This window comes from Carettochelys insculpta, chromosome 9 (genome assembly GCF_033958435.1).
Source record: "Carettochelys insculpta isolate YL-2023 chromosome 9, ASM3395843v1, whole genome shotgun sequence".
In the NCBI taxonomy this organism is placed as follows: domain Eukaryota; kingdom Metazoa; phylum Chordata; order Testudines; family Carettochelyidae; genus Carettochelys; species Carettochelys insculpta.
In genome coordinates, this window is record NC_134145.1 from 13,278,606 (window position 1) to 13,297,254 (window position 18,649).

Sequence of the window (18,649 nt, forward strand, 5' to 3'; positions counted from 1 at the left end):
GGAGTAAGTTTTAGCAAGAAGTCACTACATCATTTTGCTAATAAATCTTTGTAAAATAGGAAGATACCACTTCATGTATGAAAATTATGGAGTGCTACGACTTGCAAAGTCAGGAAGCTTCTACCTTTCTGGTGTTCTGCTAACAAAATGATAGCAAAAAAGTCCTAGACTACTTAAACATTTGGATCATTTACCCAATTTCTACAAAAAGCCTGTTCGTTTAGCTCAGATTTGTGCTATTTCACATAAATGCATGTGTGGATTGCAGCATAATACGGAAAGCAATTAAAATTTAGTATGAGGATGTACTGTAAATCCTCAATTTAATGGACCCTGATATAATGGACTTCAGAAATAATGAACGCTGTCTGGCCCACATCCCCCACCCAAATAAATGCCAGAGATTCAGAGGCACCACTGGGGTTGGATCAGCTAGCAGAGCTGCTGAGGTCACCAGGGCTGGGGAGGCCACTGAGGCCAGAGAAGCGGGGGGGAGGAGGGGTGTGGTGGGGTGCAGGAGTTCTCCTCCCCCAGCCTCGTGTGCGTGGAGTATGTCAGCACCTGGCGACTGCTGTCTGCAATGGCTGTTGCTCAGTGCCACGGTGATGGACCCTGCTGTCCTCTGGCAGGCTGGGGGTTGGCCATGCTCTATGTTCTCACAGGCTGCTCAGAGCCGGGGGCTGGAGGCACCGCAGCGCTGATTGAGGCAGGAGGTGGAAGGAGCAAGACCAGGATTCAGTTTGTCTCCTGGTAATTGGGAGAGGAAGATGGAGATATGAAGGGAAGAATGGGGTAGAAGGGGTGAAGGGAAGGGGAGGCAGAGAACGAGAGTGAGTGATGGGCTGGGAAGGTCAGTGTATCATTATACAGTATAACCATTCAGATACAAGGGACCTTCGACATTACTGGACACACACACCTCCCCCAGCCCATTTGTCTGTTAAATCAAGGGTTTACTGTAATATTGCTTTTCAGGTCACAAGAGATAAGCAAGTCCTAAGGTCAGCTCGATCTAACCGAAGCTAAATGGGATTCTTTACACATGCTCCTATCAAACCTCTAACTTGGCTTACACATTCAGGGCAAGACTCACACTCTGAGCCTGCTTCAGACTGGCATTACCAAACTATCAGCGGTCTTAACCTTCTTTGTTGCAATCCCTTATAACTATTAATAATTAGCTAGATAGGTGTGTCTTCGATTTCCCATTTCCTTCACTCAAAACTGCAAGCTACATGAACAAAACCAGTACACTGCATGGATACTGAATTGCTAAATACACTTTATAAGAGGAAATCCTCTTAGTCCAAAGCCAGTCAAGATATTAAATTTAATTAAGATTTTATAAGACTACTTGCAGGAACTGTAATTCCTGGTTTCTAGGGCAATGGTGCAATGTTACCATTCAGTATTCCCAGCTGTTATATGTTTAGTGTCCAAAGTACCCTAATATTAGTAGATCTACAGACACCACAGAGAATATGCATACTAATTTGGGAGCACAAAAGAAGTCTAAGGGCAAAACTTAGACAGCAGGGAACTAGGGGATTACTTTAACTCTTCTTCAGACGCCCTTCTGTGAGCTGCCCCCACCTCTTTGTCACATCATTCTTTTTCTCCTACCCCACAGCCTGCAGCCTACATCAGGCTATGCTCCCTTAAACTAAATAAGTAAGGAGGTGGACACGGCATATTGGTTAAACATGCGCAAGTACAAAGGAATCTCCATTTCTGTAAATAAGGCAAGTGAAGGAGCTGAAGCAGCAAGGTAAATTCACAGTACCTCAGACTCCTCTGAATTTGGCTCATAGTGCGGCAGAAACGTGTGTATTGAAAACAATTCCTGTGGCAAATTTAACATACTAAAGTGCTGCTGAAAATAAGGGTTAGAAAAGAGAAAAGCAACTCCCTCGCCCTCCCAGCCCTCCTCCTACAAAGAGCTACTGTTTGTTAACCCAAAAGCATGCCAAATGATCTACTGGAATTAACTTCTAACACTGGCAATTTGTTTTTATCCTCATTTTCCTTTAGTATTTCACTTCCTTATTAAACAGCTGCTCCAGAATAGCACTTTAGGCTGGGAAGATGATCAAAAAATGCAGCCAGAAAACGTTATATCAAAAGAGAGTTCCGGCCCAGCTGAGAAGCTTCTTATATACAAAGAAAACTGACCTCCTACGTCCACTGACTGCAAACATCACCCTTATAACATGTCCCAAGTCAGTCAAATAATGATGTCATTAATTTTTATGTGAAAACTACTTCAGTACACTACAGATTGCATGTCAAGGGATTTGCAAGTCCTTTGAAATACAAAGCTAGAATTTAATACAGTGTTAGCAACGGAGTCTAATTCCTACCCAGTACTCCTATCTTTTCTTTTTTTTGGCCTGTCAAGGTTCATAAATAGAGAAATGCACATCAAGTTATTTTTGAAAGAAGCACTAAAAATTTTAAATAGTCATAGCAGAGAAAAGTGTCCCCTACCTGGCTCAGTAGTCTTTAGAAATACAAGTACAAAAGAACTGGAAATGTATTAAAATTTCAATGCCACATGATAGCTGCCATGTCACTAGGCAGAAATTTAACAACAGCATCCATCACAAAGCTTTATTTAATTGCTTATCTTATAAGGCCAATTCTGATTGTAAAAAACCTTCAGAATAACATGTAAAGATCTTCATGTTTTATAAATCAAAATTGGTGTTTACAAGGCACAGGACTGTCTGAAATTTACTGAAAGACCATGGGGTTAAATTTAACACATTTGTTTAAAGACTAAGATTTATTGCACACAACAATACAATTATTCTTTGCAAGCATACAGCTCCCTCTATGGAAGACTGTCAAAACACTTTAAATGTTTTAATGCTCAAAACAAGCAGTAGTCCTGGGGCATCTCAGAGACTAAAAAATGTACTATGTCATGAGCTTTCATGGGCAAATCCACTTCATCAGATGGAAATGCTCAAGTGCAATAAGGTGGTCATGTACTGTTATTCACATTTTACAAAGGGAAACTACAGGAAAGAATTATGCCCCAAGTCACATAGTAAATCTGTGGCAGAGTCAGGAACAGAATCCATAAATCCAGAGTCACTTTAAAAGTAAGCTCTGAAACTACTCTCCCCGCTCTTATTACTGCAACTCAGTTCTGAGATGCATGCAGAAAAGCTAGTGAAAAACTGTTTCTAGTACAGCATTCACAAAGGTTACTGGCTCATTCTCCTTAAAAAGCCTCTTTTCCATGAAGTAGAGCATAGGATGAATCTTGGTAGAATGATGGAATTCCACGTAGAACATAAAACTACCCTTAAAAACTAGCTTGGATGAGTCTGGTAATACGACTATCCTTGTACAAAATGGTATAAAGCAGAACAAAACCTCAGACTTCACAAATTCAAGAAGAGAGGGCATATTGAAAGTGAGTCAAGGATAATTAGGAGACATACAATATCTTTAGTCATACTTTTAACAAGAAGGTCTCAAAGATGACTGTCAGAAACCATTTAAAGGAGCAACAATACCAAGAGAGAGACTATAACCCTTATAATCTGCATGGCTGCTAATACACTCCAGGAGTTTAACACTGGTCACGGTTTCTTATTGTAGCACGCAGAATTTGGGGGCTCTCTGCTCATGCTTCTAGCATTCGCCTGCCTTGCCTACCAAAACTTTCCTGTTCTTAGCTGCAGAATCCCTGCACCTGGTCTCTGCACACTGGTGGGTCTGCTCCATTTTCAGCCCTTCCCTCCCACACTTCATCACTTTGCAACAGTAGTAAAGAATGAAGGGAAGCTGGTCTAGCACATGGGGGCGGGGGGTATGAGGCAACCCAGACCCCCACATCATTCCCCCACACCTGAAGAAAGAATTGGTCTTTGCTTCGGGCTCTCAGACCTTGCCATTTTACATGGGTGACCCAGAGCAACTGCTATAAAAAGCAGACAGCTGGCGAAGACCCACATGGAGCTAGCTACCTCCTGAAAAGGTGAGTGAGTGTGGGCTGGGGGGAGAGGGGCAACAGGGGAGGGGGAGAAGGATGGTGTTAGATGGGGGGCTGGAGGTGCCTAGCTCTGGTGACAGGGATGAGGGTGGGGTAAGAGCGGCAGTTGGTGGCGCCTGGGTTTGTGGAAGTGGAGGGGCTCGAGCGGCTGGCTGGCCCCAGCAGCATGGGGCTTGGGCAACTGGACTGTGGCAGCTGGTAGATGGCTGGCCCCAGCAGCACAGGGCTCACGTGGTCAGCCAGTGGGAAGCTGGCATCTGTGGCGAGGGGCTTGGTGGCTCAGGCGGGTGGCTCTGGCAGCACAGGTCTTGGGCAGGTAGCTGGCACAGGCTGCTCTGGTGGCTGGCAAGGGCTCCAGCAGCTGGTGCTGCACCAAGCACCCACAAGGGGCCAAGAAAAAAAGTGTGTGTTTATTTTTAAATTTTAAATAACATTTTTATATCAATTTGTGTTTATTTTAAATTATGAATTGAATTTGTTGTTAAAAGGGGGTTGGGATGGTTGTGAAGAAGAGGTGAGTCGGCGTGGTTTTCTCAAAAATCAAAAGGGGGGGCGGGGTGATGCCAAAAAGTTTGGTCTAGCAGAATCCTGAACATTCAACAGGAGCCAAATCAAGCAAACTGAAAAAGATATTGTACTTCTGCTTTTAAGTATGATGCGATTTTTCATTGGAGAGGCTTTGTCATACTATATACACTCAATACTGGTCCATAAAGGAGAAGAATTTTTCCTACATGGCCCAGTGAGTGTTAAAATTTAAGGTAGAATGTTTGGCAAGAATACTTCTTATCTTGCTTTCTTCCCTCCAAGCGAAAATACGCGTAAGTCAATCTCATGACAGCAAAGTATATATTTTACTCGTTGATACCACTCTGTAGCGAGATAGTGTCAATTTACTGTTACAAGAAATGGAAGTTCATCTTTATCATTCATTCACAGCCTTGTTTCAAGTACATGCAACAGCTTCCATAACAGTCAGTATGAGTGAACACTTCATACTCCTCACGAAAACAGATTAATTTAAAAAACAACTTTTGTCAAAGAATGTGGTGGAAAGAATTCTAGATGCCTTCCAAATAAGCACATATGCTGGTTGAAATAAATGATACGCATTCAATTTTTGTTATTTTAACAGGCTTAATCTTGACTTAGAGCTGGCCCAAAAGCAATTCGCCTTATACATGCAGGACCTTTTGAAGCAACTGAAACCCTACTGTGTTACTTAATCATGTTTTAGAAGACTTTCAAAAAAAAATTTTTTTTGCACCTCTGAATTTAGACTTTTTTTTGGTGAGATGGGTATGATGATGCCAACAAGACTGCCTATAATTAATAATTATGTCAAATCCATTTGCAATAAAATTTAGTTAAGAGTTAGTTCAGTTTAAATCAAGACTTCAACTTTCAGTCTACAGATAAAGAGGAATTTATAATTTTTTGCTGTTTTCTCAAGCATGACATACACAATCTATTTACTGTGTCAGGATGGCTCAGCAGTAGTGCAGTGGCTCTCAGTCTTTCCAGACTACTGTACACTTTTCAGTGCCTGATTTGTCATGTACCTCTAGTTTCATGCTACTTAAAAAGTACTTGCTTACAAAATCAGACATATTAAAAAATTGCTGCACACTCTCGTTTTTACCATATACTTACAAATCAACTGGAATATAAAAATTGTATTTACATTTCAGAGTGATACATGAGTCTTGTACTCACTCGTGAGCCTTGTCCGAAGCTTGACTGCACTGGTGGTAGGGTTGAAGCATGTAACTTAGCTCTATGGGGTCCAACTGTTCTACTTGCCAAGCCCCTGGTGCTGGCCCTGCACTTTTGACCCCCTAAACCTGCAACCCCTAGATTAAGAAATAATAAACTAGATGAGCTGAATATCCTCTGGAGGACTTCTGTGTACCCTCAGGAATATGTGTACTCCAACAGAGAACCACTGGGCTACTGGATGTTTTCACACCATGATTAAGGCCTGTTCTATAGCATTCCCAAAGCTCTACCCTTTTGTATTACAGAAAATGCTAACTTTTATAAGACAAACACACTGATCTAATGTAATTTTCTAGACAATCACAGTTCTGTTTAGGGAAAAAACAAGCAATAGTAAAATGTAAATTCTATCTGCAAGCTAATGATCTGTATTGAAATATCCCATAGATAAGAAGCATGGCACTCCTGCACTGTGTGCCACTTACGTAAGTGATAATGTAGAAAAAGATTTAATAGAAAGAGCAGCACTATCATTTACTCTATCATGCACATTTTCTGGCACCTCTTAAAATGTGAGCATGAAGTTCAACAGAAACGGCAGAAATATGCAGATGTACGCTGAATAATATTACTAGAACTCGTGTGTTCAGTGATTTTTCAACAGCTTTATATGCCAGAAGTACCTGCTAAACAGAAAACTTGATGTCTTTTCATAGCTCATACATTTCAGGACAGAAAACAAAGGGTAGGAACAGGTAGTTTTCAGAATGGAGAGTGGTAAATAGTGGTCTCCCACAAAGGTCTGTACTGGGACCAATCCTGTTCAACATATTTATAAATGATTTGTAGGAAGTGTAAACAGTGAGGTAGCAAAATCTGCTGATGTTAAACTGCTCAAGATAGTTAAGAACAAAGCGGACTGTTAAGAGCTTCAAAAGGATCTCACAAAACATCATATGAAATTTAGTGCTGTTAAATGCAAAGTAATGCACACTGGAAAAAATAATCCCACCTATAAATACAAAATGATGGGGACTAATTTAGCTATAACCACTCAAGAGATTTTGGAATCACCATGGATAGTGCTCTGAAAACATCCATGCAATGTGCAGCAGCAGTCAAAAAAGCAAACAGAATGTTTGGAATCATTAAAAATGGACAGAGAAAAAAAAACGTGAAGAATACCGTACTGCTTCTATAAATATCCAGGGTACATCCACATCTTGAATACTGCCCACAGATGTGGTCACCTCCTCTCAAAAAAGATATATTGGCATTCAAAAAGGTTCAGAAAAGGGCAACAAAAATATTAGGGGAATGGAATGGGTGCCATATGAAGAAAGATTAAAAAGAATTTTCAGCTAAGAAAAGTGGAGATGAGAGGGAGAATATGATAGATACCTATAAAATCATGACCAATGGAGAGAAAGTGAATAAGGAAAAGTTATTTACTTGTTCCCCATAAGAACTAGGGGTCACCAAATGAAATGAACAGTTAGCAGGTTTAAAACAAAGAAAGGCAAATTCGTCTTCACACAGCACAGAGTCAACCTGTGGAACTCCTTGTCAGAGGATGCTGTGAGGACCAGGACTTTAACAGGGTTAAAAAAAAACACCTAGATAAATTCATGGAGATGAGGTCTAGCAATACTTATTAGCTAGAATAGGTAGGAATGGTGTCCCTAATCTCAGTTTCTCAGAGGCTGAAAATGGATGACAGGAGATGGCTCACTCAATGATTACCTGTTCTGTTCACTCCCTCTGTGGCATCTAGCATTAGCCATTGTCAGAAGACAAGATACTGGACTAGATGAACCTTTGGTCTGACCCAGTACGGCTGTTCTTATGACTTTATATTAGCTCTCCTATCTCAAGGGTTGCCCAGTCTCATGAATTCGGATGGCTGCTCTGTATACTCAAACTGGAGGATCCCATTTTGCAGTACCCCTGAAGTCAGCAGTTGGCAGAGACTTCAGCTCTGCCCAGCTCAACATTCAATGCAAGTGCCAGGGGAGAAGATAAGAGGGAGGAGAAAAGGAGCAGCAAACCTGTTTCTAGAGTTGCTGCAGATGGTCTGTAGGAGGGAAATAATTTACAGGGCACGGGCTCCAGTGCAGCCAACAATCTGGGCATGGGGAATATAGATTTACACCTAACTGCACAAGCACCACAAGTTAGAACAGAAGCCCTGTTAGAGGGAGTGGACAGTGCTTGATCACCACCACCAGTCAGGTTTGTTCAGTAAGATCAGCAGCTAGCAATAAGAAACTTCAAATCTATGTCCTCTTCTGTACCTCTCATTACTACATATCCAATGGGACAGGAAAAAGTTCCAGAAGAAGAGGATGGGCAGAAAAACAGAAGCAAAACAGAGGACTCAGACTGTACTGAAGTCTCTTGTCTACTGTTCAAGTTCATTATTCAGTAATTAAAACTATATTTCAAGGCCACTGGTCTGGGACCAGTTCCACAAAATGTTCACTAGTTCTGAATGCAATTCTAGTTGTCTTAAACAGTGTTGGTTGATGTGGCAGGTCAACCTGAACCATGAAAACGCTAATGATCAGATTTACAAAAATAGGTATATGTCTTCATCCTGACGAAAGCTTGGTCTGCAATGATGCTGATTTAGGACTGGAACAAGGGAAAAAAAAAAAAAAAAAAAAAAATCAGAAAATAGCTTGAAAGTTTGTTTTCTTGCCATCGCTGATAATTAGATTAGTAGCTGAAAAATGCAGTAACCCCTCTCGTATGTGAACTGTTCACATATTAGAAATATTCCTGGTGTGCTCACTCGCTACTAAAAAAACCCCTGAAACAAACTAAGAAGATTTCAGATTCACTTTAACTGTAAAGTTAGGAAATGAAACTAACGCAATATTACAGAACAGTTATGGTCAACCAATATGGGTAAAGCACACAAAGTACCTACTCTGTCACAACACTGGGTTTAATTTATATAATGAACTCCTGGGCCTCTAAGTTCTCCTCTCAATAACCAGAACATAAACAGAGCAAGCACCAAATTCTCCCTTTAAGATCAATTTCTGCCTTCATAGCAAAATTATTTTGATCATTTTAGTGGAGGATGTAACAACCATAATCCTCTCTACTGTCAAGGGATGACAATGTTCCTTAGTTCTTCTCTCCAAATAAATGTCTAACCCATTCATTTAAGGTGAGCACACTCTTGGGCTTTGTTCACTGAAACCCTCCACAATGCTTAAACGGCCACATCCCTGACTGAATTGACCCTGTCAGCTCTGACCTTCCTCTTGACTGGGACTCCCTCCTTCTCATGAGCCTGTACATTTAGACCCGCCTCTGGAATCCCCACTCATGCATCTGACAAAGCAGGTCTTTGCCCATGAAAGCTCGTGCTCCAAAATAGCTGTTAACCTAAAAGGTGCCACAGGACTTCTTGTTTTTGCAGATACAGACTAACACGGCTACCCCAAGTGATATTATTAATTATACCACATTTACTAATGTGCATAGCTATTTACACACAGCTTGGGCATTTTTGTCATTGAATAAAAGTTTATAATTCGTAACTCAAGAGAATAAACCTTGATGACAGAAGAGCATCATACTAAAAACACCTTCTGAAATAAAAAAGGATTTAACATGTCTTTCAAAAGTGGCTTTACCTAATTGCTACCATAAATTCCAAACAGAGGAGACCCTGCAACCCCAGACCCCACCAAGACACAGATGCACTGCAAGCCTCAAGCCCAAAAAAAGGGACTCCAAAGAACACACTAGAATAAGGGGAATTAAAAGCTCAGAAAAGTCTCCCACAATCAATTTTTTTTAAAAAGCCTTAAATTTTAAATACACTCTTGTCCATACAGGCAAATAACACAGCAAGCAATAGGCTGTAAGGACATGTTTCAAAGATAAATGGAGTGGATGATAGCTGAACAAACTTTTTAGTAGCTCAGGGTAGGGTATTCCACAAGAATATAATTCATCATAATGGTACGCATCATAATCCACAAGTGAATTATATGAATTTTCTAAATTCTATCACCTTGCTTATTTATCAAAAACTGAATATGAGTTACTTAATATGCAACTCCAGTAATCACAAAAAGTGTAATTTATAGGTGTTTCTAGGAATGTTCCAATACTGCGGAAATATTTCTCTGGCAGGTTTAATGGATTTTCAAAAGAACACCTTATTTAAAATCTTACCAGAAGTATCCCAGACACAACTCATCTGAGGCACAAAGGGGGCACCTAAAATTAGTATGGGGGGGGGGGAAGATGTGCTCAAATTTTTTATTTTGTAAAAACAAGCTGTTATAAAACATAACCTGAATCCCACAACAAATTCCCTTGCAGGGTTTGAACATGAACACTGCAGCAATAAGAACATGAAAGTGATTTTCATTGTCCAAGATGAGAAATATAAAAAAGTAAAATGAAAACTGGATTTTAAAATGTATTAGCTTATAATAAACTGGCATTAGTGAGAGAAAGAACCTGTGCTGTTGCAAACAAACACTATGTAGTGGCCCACACTCCTTTCGTTAACTGTGTATATTAAAGGTCTGCTTCTGAGTGAATCAATTTTAATAATCTCCTAATATAAGTATATGCAAGAACACTTCAGGTCACAATTTAAAAAGAAAAAAAACCACAATAGCAGGTCACAGCTCATATCTTAAAGAGGAAAAACTGGAATTAGTCAAGAACTGTAACAGTGCAAAATAAATAAATAAAATAAAATTTGTTCCTCAAGCTAGTCTTGTGAATAATTCCTTCATACTACAAAAAAATCAGGTTCTCAGTCTTGTAATCAAATCTATCATGGTGGAAGAACCCTTACATCTGTGCAGATTCTACTGCTGAAACTATATTCCCAAATGCTCTTGCATCCTCTGCAAACTGTCACATTGTGTTGTTTTTCCATAAGGCTACCACTAAAAGGAAAATATTTTACTATAAAAGGGAAATGAAGTTCACTGTACATATGTCAAAACACCCACAAAGGAATTTTCCCCTCTATCCTTTCAGAGGTGTAGTATAATCTTAGATTTAATTTCTAACCATAGATAAAACTTTTAACCTGTCCACAGAAGGTGTCCCCTCAAGCATCATCTTGAAGAAGTACCTTATCCTATGGGTAACTGTGCAAATTTATTTGAAATTAAACATCTTAACTATGCCTTTTTGCTGCTCTACACAACTTACTGACAACAGATCACACATGTAGGGATCATACCACTATTAACCAGTCCCTCCAAGGCAGAGTCTAGAAAAAAGTTTGTGATTTATCCATTGTAACTTTGCTGATTCAAACATTACATGGTTCTGATACTGCAGACATCTTCACATCATTAAAGTCATCCATGTAAGATAACCCCTTGGGCTAGATCATCTACCAGTGTACCTCACAGTTCATCTGCTGACGATTTAACCCACTGAATTCAAAAGGACTATTCACATGCCTAAGATCTGCAGGATCAGGCCCTATGTGAAGCAGAACAGCTTGCACATATGTAGCTGTTTATACACATATATAACAGCAACATTTAAGAATGCATGTAACCACCAGCAATCTCTCTACGTTCATCCACCTTCCAAAAAGCATCATGGACAAGGTGAGTTTTGAAGCCAAATTTGAGGGAACGAAGGGCAATGGTTTCAAAGATAAGGTCAGAGATGGCATCTACACAAGTGAGGTAGCAAAGGAGACATGAAGATGTTTGCATGTGAAGCTGGCATTACTGACAACAGAGTGATGAGAGAAGAGAAAAAGCAAAAGAGTAGGAAGAGGGAAAGGTGTGAAGAGACAATACTTTTTTACGTCTTTATCACAAATCTACTCTAAAATATAGATAAATGTATAAAGTTTGGACGTCAATATTTTAAGGCATTTTTATCTCAGTTGTGGCACTTTTAAAAATAGCATTTACTCTTATGTCAACTGCTTTTATCAGTATTAGCTTAGCACCCAGTAATAAACCCAACTTTTTTTGTGCCAGGTACATCACTTTCTTCTTCTTTTAACCAAATAATAAGTAACAGCCATAGTAGTAGTAGTACTGAGCACTTTAGGTGCACAGCCACCTGGCTGATGCAACGAGGCAAAGAAAAAAATCCTGGCTGAGCCACATCACACTGCATTCCTAAGAAGCTCAGTGAATGGCAAGCCCTCCAGTTTCTAGAAACCGGAATCAATAGGGCGCATTTTCTCCACTAAGCACCCCACCGGAGGAGAACTCCAGGGCACGGCTTGGCCGGGCATGGGGAAGCGATACTGCGCCGACAGCTGAAACTGACACCACATGCCGGGGCAGAGCTGCTCCATTTTGGGGGCGACCATATTGCCTCAGGCTAGTTTCTGCCAGCCCCTCAGGGAGCAGAAAGAGCGGCTGCCCCGCGGCCCCACGCCAAGGCAGGAGTGGAAAGAGACCAGCTACCCTTGGGTCCCAGGCCGGGCACCCGGGGCGGGGCGGCGCGGGGCGGGGCGGGGCCCCTTCCCACGGGGAATCAGCCGGCCGGCCCGTTACGTTAGGTGCTGCGCAGCGCGGCCCCGCCTGACAGCTCCCCGCGGCGGGCAGCTGTGAGGGGCCGCGTACCCCGCGCGCCTCACCTCGCTCTCCACCACCTCATGGTACGCGGGAGGTGGGTCGAAGCCGCCGCTCCCGCCGCCGCCGTCGCCGCTGTCCCCTCCTCGGGAGCCCGGCCCGCCCGCCGGCGAGCCGTGCCCGCCCTGCCCCGGCTGGCCCTGCCCGCTGTCCATGGGCTCGTAGCCGCCGTAGTGGAGGCCGGGCCGCTCGTTGGTGAGCAGCGCCACGGCCTCGTTGATGTCATTCTTGGCCAGGCGCAGGGCCCTGCGGATGGCGGCCGCGTCCGAGAAGCCCATGCACAGCAGCGTCGTCATGTGCTGCTCCTCCTCGCTCTCCATGGCCGGGCCGGGGAAAGGCCGGGAGCCGGCCTCAGGCACTGCTGGCTCTGCGCGCCGCCATATTGGCGGCCGCCTCAGGACCGGCGCGGAGGATCCCCGCACCCACCCGGAAGCGGCCCGGGAAGCCCGGGTGGGGGACGCCGCTGGGGGCCCTGGTCACGTGACAAAGGAGGAGGTGGGGCTGCTTGGGTATGAATGAAGTCGGGGGCTGGAGGGCGGGACGAGTTAGGAGGTAGTTGCTATGGGAACCAGAAGAGGCTGCTGCGGGGGTGGAGGGAGGTGGCAGGTGAGAGGCGCCTGGGCCTGGCTGGCTGGAGGGAGGGACGGGCTCTCAGCATGTGCTTCCTTCCCCGGGGAGCCAGAGGGGGAGAAGGGGCGGGGTCCAGGGAGGTTTGAGGGAGTGGTATGAGAGAGGAGGCCAATGGAGGGAGCTGATGGGGGAGGCTGCAAGGCCAGGAGAGAAGGAGGAGGCTGGGGGGGGGGGGATAGCAAGTGGGCGCTGAGGAGGTTTCTCCACACTTTATTGCCACCCTGGCCTGCAGAGGGCTGGAACCAGGGAAGTGCCTCAGCCTGCTTTGATTATTTGTGGCCATCCTCCTGCCCACAGCCCCTGCGTTTGCCCAGGCTGGTGCAACTGGTGAAATCCATGGGGAGAGGCTCCTTTAGCTCAGGAAGTAGGAACTCTCTGTGCTTTTGCATGTGGCAGATCTGAGTGAAGTCCTCACTGTTATGAAATTCCAAGTGGCCATGGTATGGCATGGGGTGGCACTGACCTTGGATTTGTGACTGTACCGATTGATGATCAAGATGTTTGAGAGAGACAGTTTTCCAGCAGTGAAATGATGGACAACTTGATGCAGGAAATAAACTGAAGTAGGAAGCTAGAAATACCCGTTATGAAACTTTCAGAAAAAACATATACAGTTACAGAATAGTCACTGAGAAGGAAACTTTGTAAGACAGTTTTATAGAAAGAGAAGGAGTGATAGAACAGTTTGACAAAGCTTTTGACTCATTATTTAATTTCATATGTCATTAGCCATTATTCCCCTATTGTCAAAACACCCGATGGGCAGAGAAAATAGTCACACAATACGGACTTTGTAATTCCTTGAACTCTTTTAATGGAACTACATACAAATCAGTTGCACGCAAGTTGTGAGCTGTTTTGGAATTCAGCTTCCAGGAAGAGGAAGGCCTCTTGTGTTCACACTGGCCACTAGCCATGAGGTACTAGAGTTCATTGAAAGCTGACACTCAAATGTGGTAGACTTCAGCAAAATTCCAGCATTTCTTATTGGTCAATTAATGTGTTGAATGTTGACTCTGGAGTCAATCACACTACACAGTGGTGCGTACATTTCACTTTCACATTTTCAAAGCCTTTTACAAAAACAATCAGTCTTCAACACCCTGGAAACAGGTCAAACATCTTCATATTATAGATGGAAAAACTGAGGCACAGAAAACTTAAGTGATGAGCCTAAGGTTATACAGAGGAAGCTCTGTATTCAGCTCAGCAGACAACACCTGTAATTTTGTGTGCAGGTGAAAGAATTAAAAAATTATTGGCTTGCAGGCAAAAGTCATGGAGGAAGCAGAATGCCATGGAGTCCATTGTACTGAAAGATGCTCTCTTATAGTCAAGCTAGCTGAAATTTTACACTGGGCAGAATGCTGACATTTTAGCTAACTGTGGGGGGTACCACTGGGTGATAATAACAGTGTCACTGTAGAATCTAGGAATGCAAGTCAAAAAGGCCCTTTTTACCATCTCACCTGATAGGTTTCATTGGAGACTGCCCTCAGGTAAAGACCCTGTTTTACAACTCAGTGGAAGTGCTGGGGAGGATGTCTAGTAACTCTCTAGGAATGTTGTGGGTTCCAAGTTAGTCATATCTTTTCCTGCGATATCACTAGAAAGAATGTATGCCTGATATAGAGAAATTTATCTGATCAAGCTGGTCCAAATGGTGCATTGCGGAGAGAATATGGTGCCCAGAGACCCAAAAGGTCATTGGAAGGTACAAGGAAGCAAGCTGTAGTAAAAGTTGAAAGGGATAGCTCAGTGGTTTGAGCAGTGCCCTGCTAAACCAGGGTTGTGAGTTCAATCTTTGAGGTCATTTAGGGACTGGGGCAAATAGATGCTAGGGATGGTGCTTGGTCCTGCCAAGAGGGCAGGGGACTAGACTAGATGACCTCCTAAGGTCCCTTCCAGCTCTAGGAGATGTGTGTACTGAGGACTCAATCACCTTATTATTCTTCCAGCAGCCAGTAGAATTACTTGTGCTTAAGCAGGTGTCAAATCCCTGGCATCCAAACAATGTGGCTTACTTTGCCCTGCAGGTTAGAGATGCACCCCAAGCCCCTTTGAAGTGTTCCCCAATAGTGTCCAGCCCATTCTTCACCAAATACTTGCACTAGCACCAAAGTTCCCCCTCAGTTGTGCAGCCACACGGCTTCCCATTAAGCCCCACGTAGGGGCTTAAATCTGCAGCAAGGAGCAATCTCTTGCCTGAAATCCTGAAGCTGCCACAGGTGGCGGGAAAGAGCCCCTCCCCACCAGCCCCAGCACTGAGCTTCTGGGGACAGTGGGAGGGGCTCACTCCCTGCTGACCCTAGCACCAAGCTGGGGAAAACGGGCCCCTTCTCGCCATCCTCAGCAGAAAAGCACACAGGTAACCTCCAGTCCCAAATCCCTGTCCCACCTTGAGACCCTGCCAGCCCTGAGCATCCTCTTGTGTCCTAAAGCCCTCATCCCCAGCCCCACTCCAAACACCACACCCTAGTCCAGAGCCTGTACCCGCACCTGCACATCAACCCTCAGCCAATTGCCCCTTCCCAAACTTGGAGCCCCACTCCTGCATTGTAAATGCCTCATGCCCAACTGCACCCCGGAGCCTGTACCCCCTGCCAGAGCCATTGCACCCCAAACCTCTGCCCCAGCCCTCAGCCCCTCCCACACTCGGAACCCTTGGCCCCAGTCCAACAACATGAATTTTGTTATGTGCACCTGTAGGAAGGTGATACGTCACACATCACCTCCACACTGGAGCACATAAGAAAATTTTTCTGGACAGGGTGGGAACTCTGTCTGACACCAGGTCTGCTCTCACCAAGGAAACTGTGTGCACATCAGTTTGAACGATTTGTCTCAGGACGAGCTCCTTGAGTACCACAGCACTATGATATATTTATAGTAAAAACAACAAGAAGTTCTTATCAAGGTTCAAGATACAAGAGACAATGGGAACGGATAAGGGAAGCAAAAGGGCTACATAAATCATGTATACTTATAACATGATTTCTAGAGACTGTATCCAACAGGCTAACCTGGCAAAAAAAATGTACCTCATCCAAATGCCCTTTTGGCATTTCTAGTCATGGCAGGCTGTGATTCTGTTTCCATGAATGTTGTTGCACCGCCCAGTTACTTGCTAGGTGCAGGGTACAAGGCCGTCTTACGTGCCCTTTCATGTTCTCTAAGATGACCCACTCACCCTCTTAGCTTATTCTCTGGTGTGCTGCGTCCCTGTTGATTTCACAACCCTCCCATTAATTTCATTGAAATAGGTGAGAAAATAGGTTTTCATCATATGAAAGAGGTTTGTCAACTGTGCCTTACTACATACAGACTTTAGGAACATATTCTCAATATACCTACACAACTCCTTAGATAGTAACTGTATGCACATTTCACAACAATGTAAACAACCAGGATATCCTTGGCTCTCATTTAAGACTTGACATAATAGTCTTTGGTGAATCAGAATGTACGTCTCAGGATATTCTTGTAATCCCATTGCCAGTTGGCACAGACGGGTTCTGAAGATCACAGGGTGCTTAGAGTATGCAAATGGGCATTTTGATCACCCAGGAATGTGTGCAGATATTCAGTGGTTGAATGAATTGTGTTCTTATTTAACAGGGTCTGAGTTTGATTGTTAAAAAACCCCAAAAAACAAAAAAAACCCAAGAAGTCCCGTGGCACCTTACAGACTAACAGACATTTTGGAGCAAAAGCTTTCATGGGCAAAGACCCGCTTCGTTAGATGTGGGTCTTTGCCCATGAAAGCTTATGCTCCAAAATATCTGTTAGTCTGTAAAATGCCATGGGACTTCCTTTTTTTTTTTTTTTGAAGATATGGATTAACTTGGCTACCCCTCTGAGTTTGATTGTGTTATTTTTATAGATGTTAACCTACAGAATTCTATCTAAGACCTCCCAGGGATGCCACTTACAAAAAAGATTTTGCAGTAGGATGCAGAAACGGGATGAAGTGGGGGATTTGATCATTCGCTCAACAAATCAGGAAGGAAAGAGTAATGCAGAAGCTCTTGTTCAAGAGTTGTGTGGGTACTTAAAGGTTTCAGTGACCTCACTCTGGAGGAACAAAGATTTGCAGTTTAATATGTCTGCTATCTTTCCCCAGAAGCCACCACAGATAATAGAACCAACTGAGCCTGAAGATGATGATAATACAGTGAGTTCTAGACCTCAGTTAGAGCAAAGCTGAAATGTCTCATTTACTGTTAACGCTGGAAGCCTGGCTGGGCACTCATGCTTATAAGCATATGACCAGCTACTCCAAAAGAGCATTACAGAAAAGCCTTTTCCCAGTATGTCAATGGGAGTTTTGTCACAGGCTTCAAAGAGCAGGATGAGGCTCTTGGTGGCAATGAAATAATGGAGACACAGGGTCCACAGTAAGTAATAATGTTCATGAATGCCACTCTTTGAATTGAAAGGGAAGTGGACTGCAGCTTTTAGGAGGAGGGGCCACACAGCTCTACAGGGCCAAAAAACAACAGTGAGGCAAGGTGGGTGAGGTAATATCTTTCACTGGAGCAACTGCTGGTGAGAGAGACAAACTCTGGAACACTGGGGATGCATGAGGGTGGTCTGAGGGGCCATGTTTCCCCATTGCAGTGTTCGAGTATACCTGAGTGATATAGCTCTCAGAGGGGTAGCCATTTAATCTATAGCTTCACAAATAACAAGCAGCCCTCCTGTAGGGGGTCTTACCCATGACAGCTCATGATCTAATAAGTGAGTTAGTCTCTAAAATGCTACAGGACCACTTATTATAGAGGAACCTTAGAACAGGCTCTGGTCACACATATCAAAAATAAATAGAGGACTAAGAAAGCCAAAGTGGGTGAGGTAAGATCTTTTATTGGAGCAACGTCTCTTGGTTAAAGAGACAAGCTTTTGAGCTCCAGACAGCCCCTCTTCAGATCATTCACTGTATTGTTGTAAATGTGGTACAAGGACCGCTGTCTACATCTGAATATTGTGTCTTCTGCAGTAAGTCCCACCTTTGACGTAACTTTCGCTTTTACAATGTAGTTTTGAGATGGGGAGCATTTGGCATAAACTGAGTGTTAGAAGGGGAAGAGAATCCAGCCACTTGTGGGCGATAGTGGGAGAAGTAGGCAGCTGGGAAGGAGTTTAGATTGAGCCTGACACTGATGGGATGATAATACACTATGGAGGAGCAAATGTGTCTAGTGCATTGCAGTGTAATTGCCTTGAGGATGATTCTATTATAGTGTCCAGTGCTCTAAGGGTTAAGGCAGCTCTCCATACTGTATACGTACAATATGCAGGAAACAAAACCACTTGAGATTTTCCTGCTGTAGATTGCATTGATTTGCTGCAATACAGTGCCCCATGCTGAAGCAACAGAGAATTCCTCTGGGGTCCTTCACCCTGTATAGATTTCTTTCCAACTGTGTTTGTGACCTTTAAAGCAGAACCTGCCTCTTCAGTTCCTTATTGTGTAAATTCAGTGTCAGAGCTGAGAACACAAGTCCATACAGGCACATAATTCTAAAAGCTCCTATGAATGCAGCATTTAGTAAACATGAAAAACATTCTATGAGGGGAGACGCGTGGCTGATGGGTGTTAACGTAATTGCTTTGAGAAAAAGCCTCAAGAAAGAAGTTAAACAAGAGAGAGAGAGAATGGACTCTGACTTTGCAGATCTTGTGTGGTTTTATA

The 18,649-nt window shown here is 43.4% G+C and overlaps 1 protein-coding gene across 2 annotated transcripts in view; it reads right to left on the reverse strand.

The window, feature by feature from the left end:
- Positions 1 to 12,750, reverse strand: part of USP24 (ubiquitin specific peptidase 24) — a 106,430-nt gene extending 93,680 nt beyond the window's left edge. For both annotated transcript variants that reach the window (XM_075003525.1, XM_075003524.1), the window contains exon 1: positions 12,330 to 12,750. In XM_075003525.1, the coding sequence (XP_074859626.1) occupies positions 12,330 to 12,644 (315 nt within the window). In that variant the 5' untranslated portion in view covers positions 12,645 to 12,750. The remainder of the gene's footprint in view (positions 1 to 12,329) is intronic.
- Between the last annotated feature and the right edge of the window lie 5,899 nt (positions 12,751 to 18,649).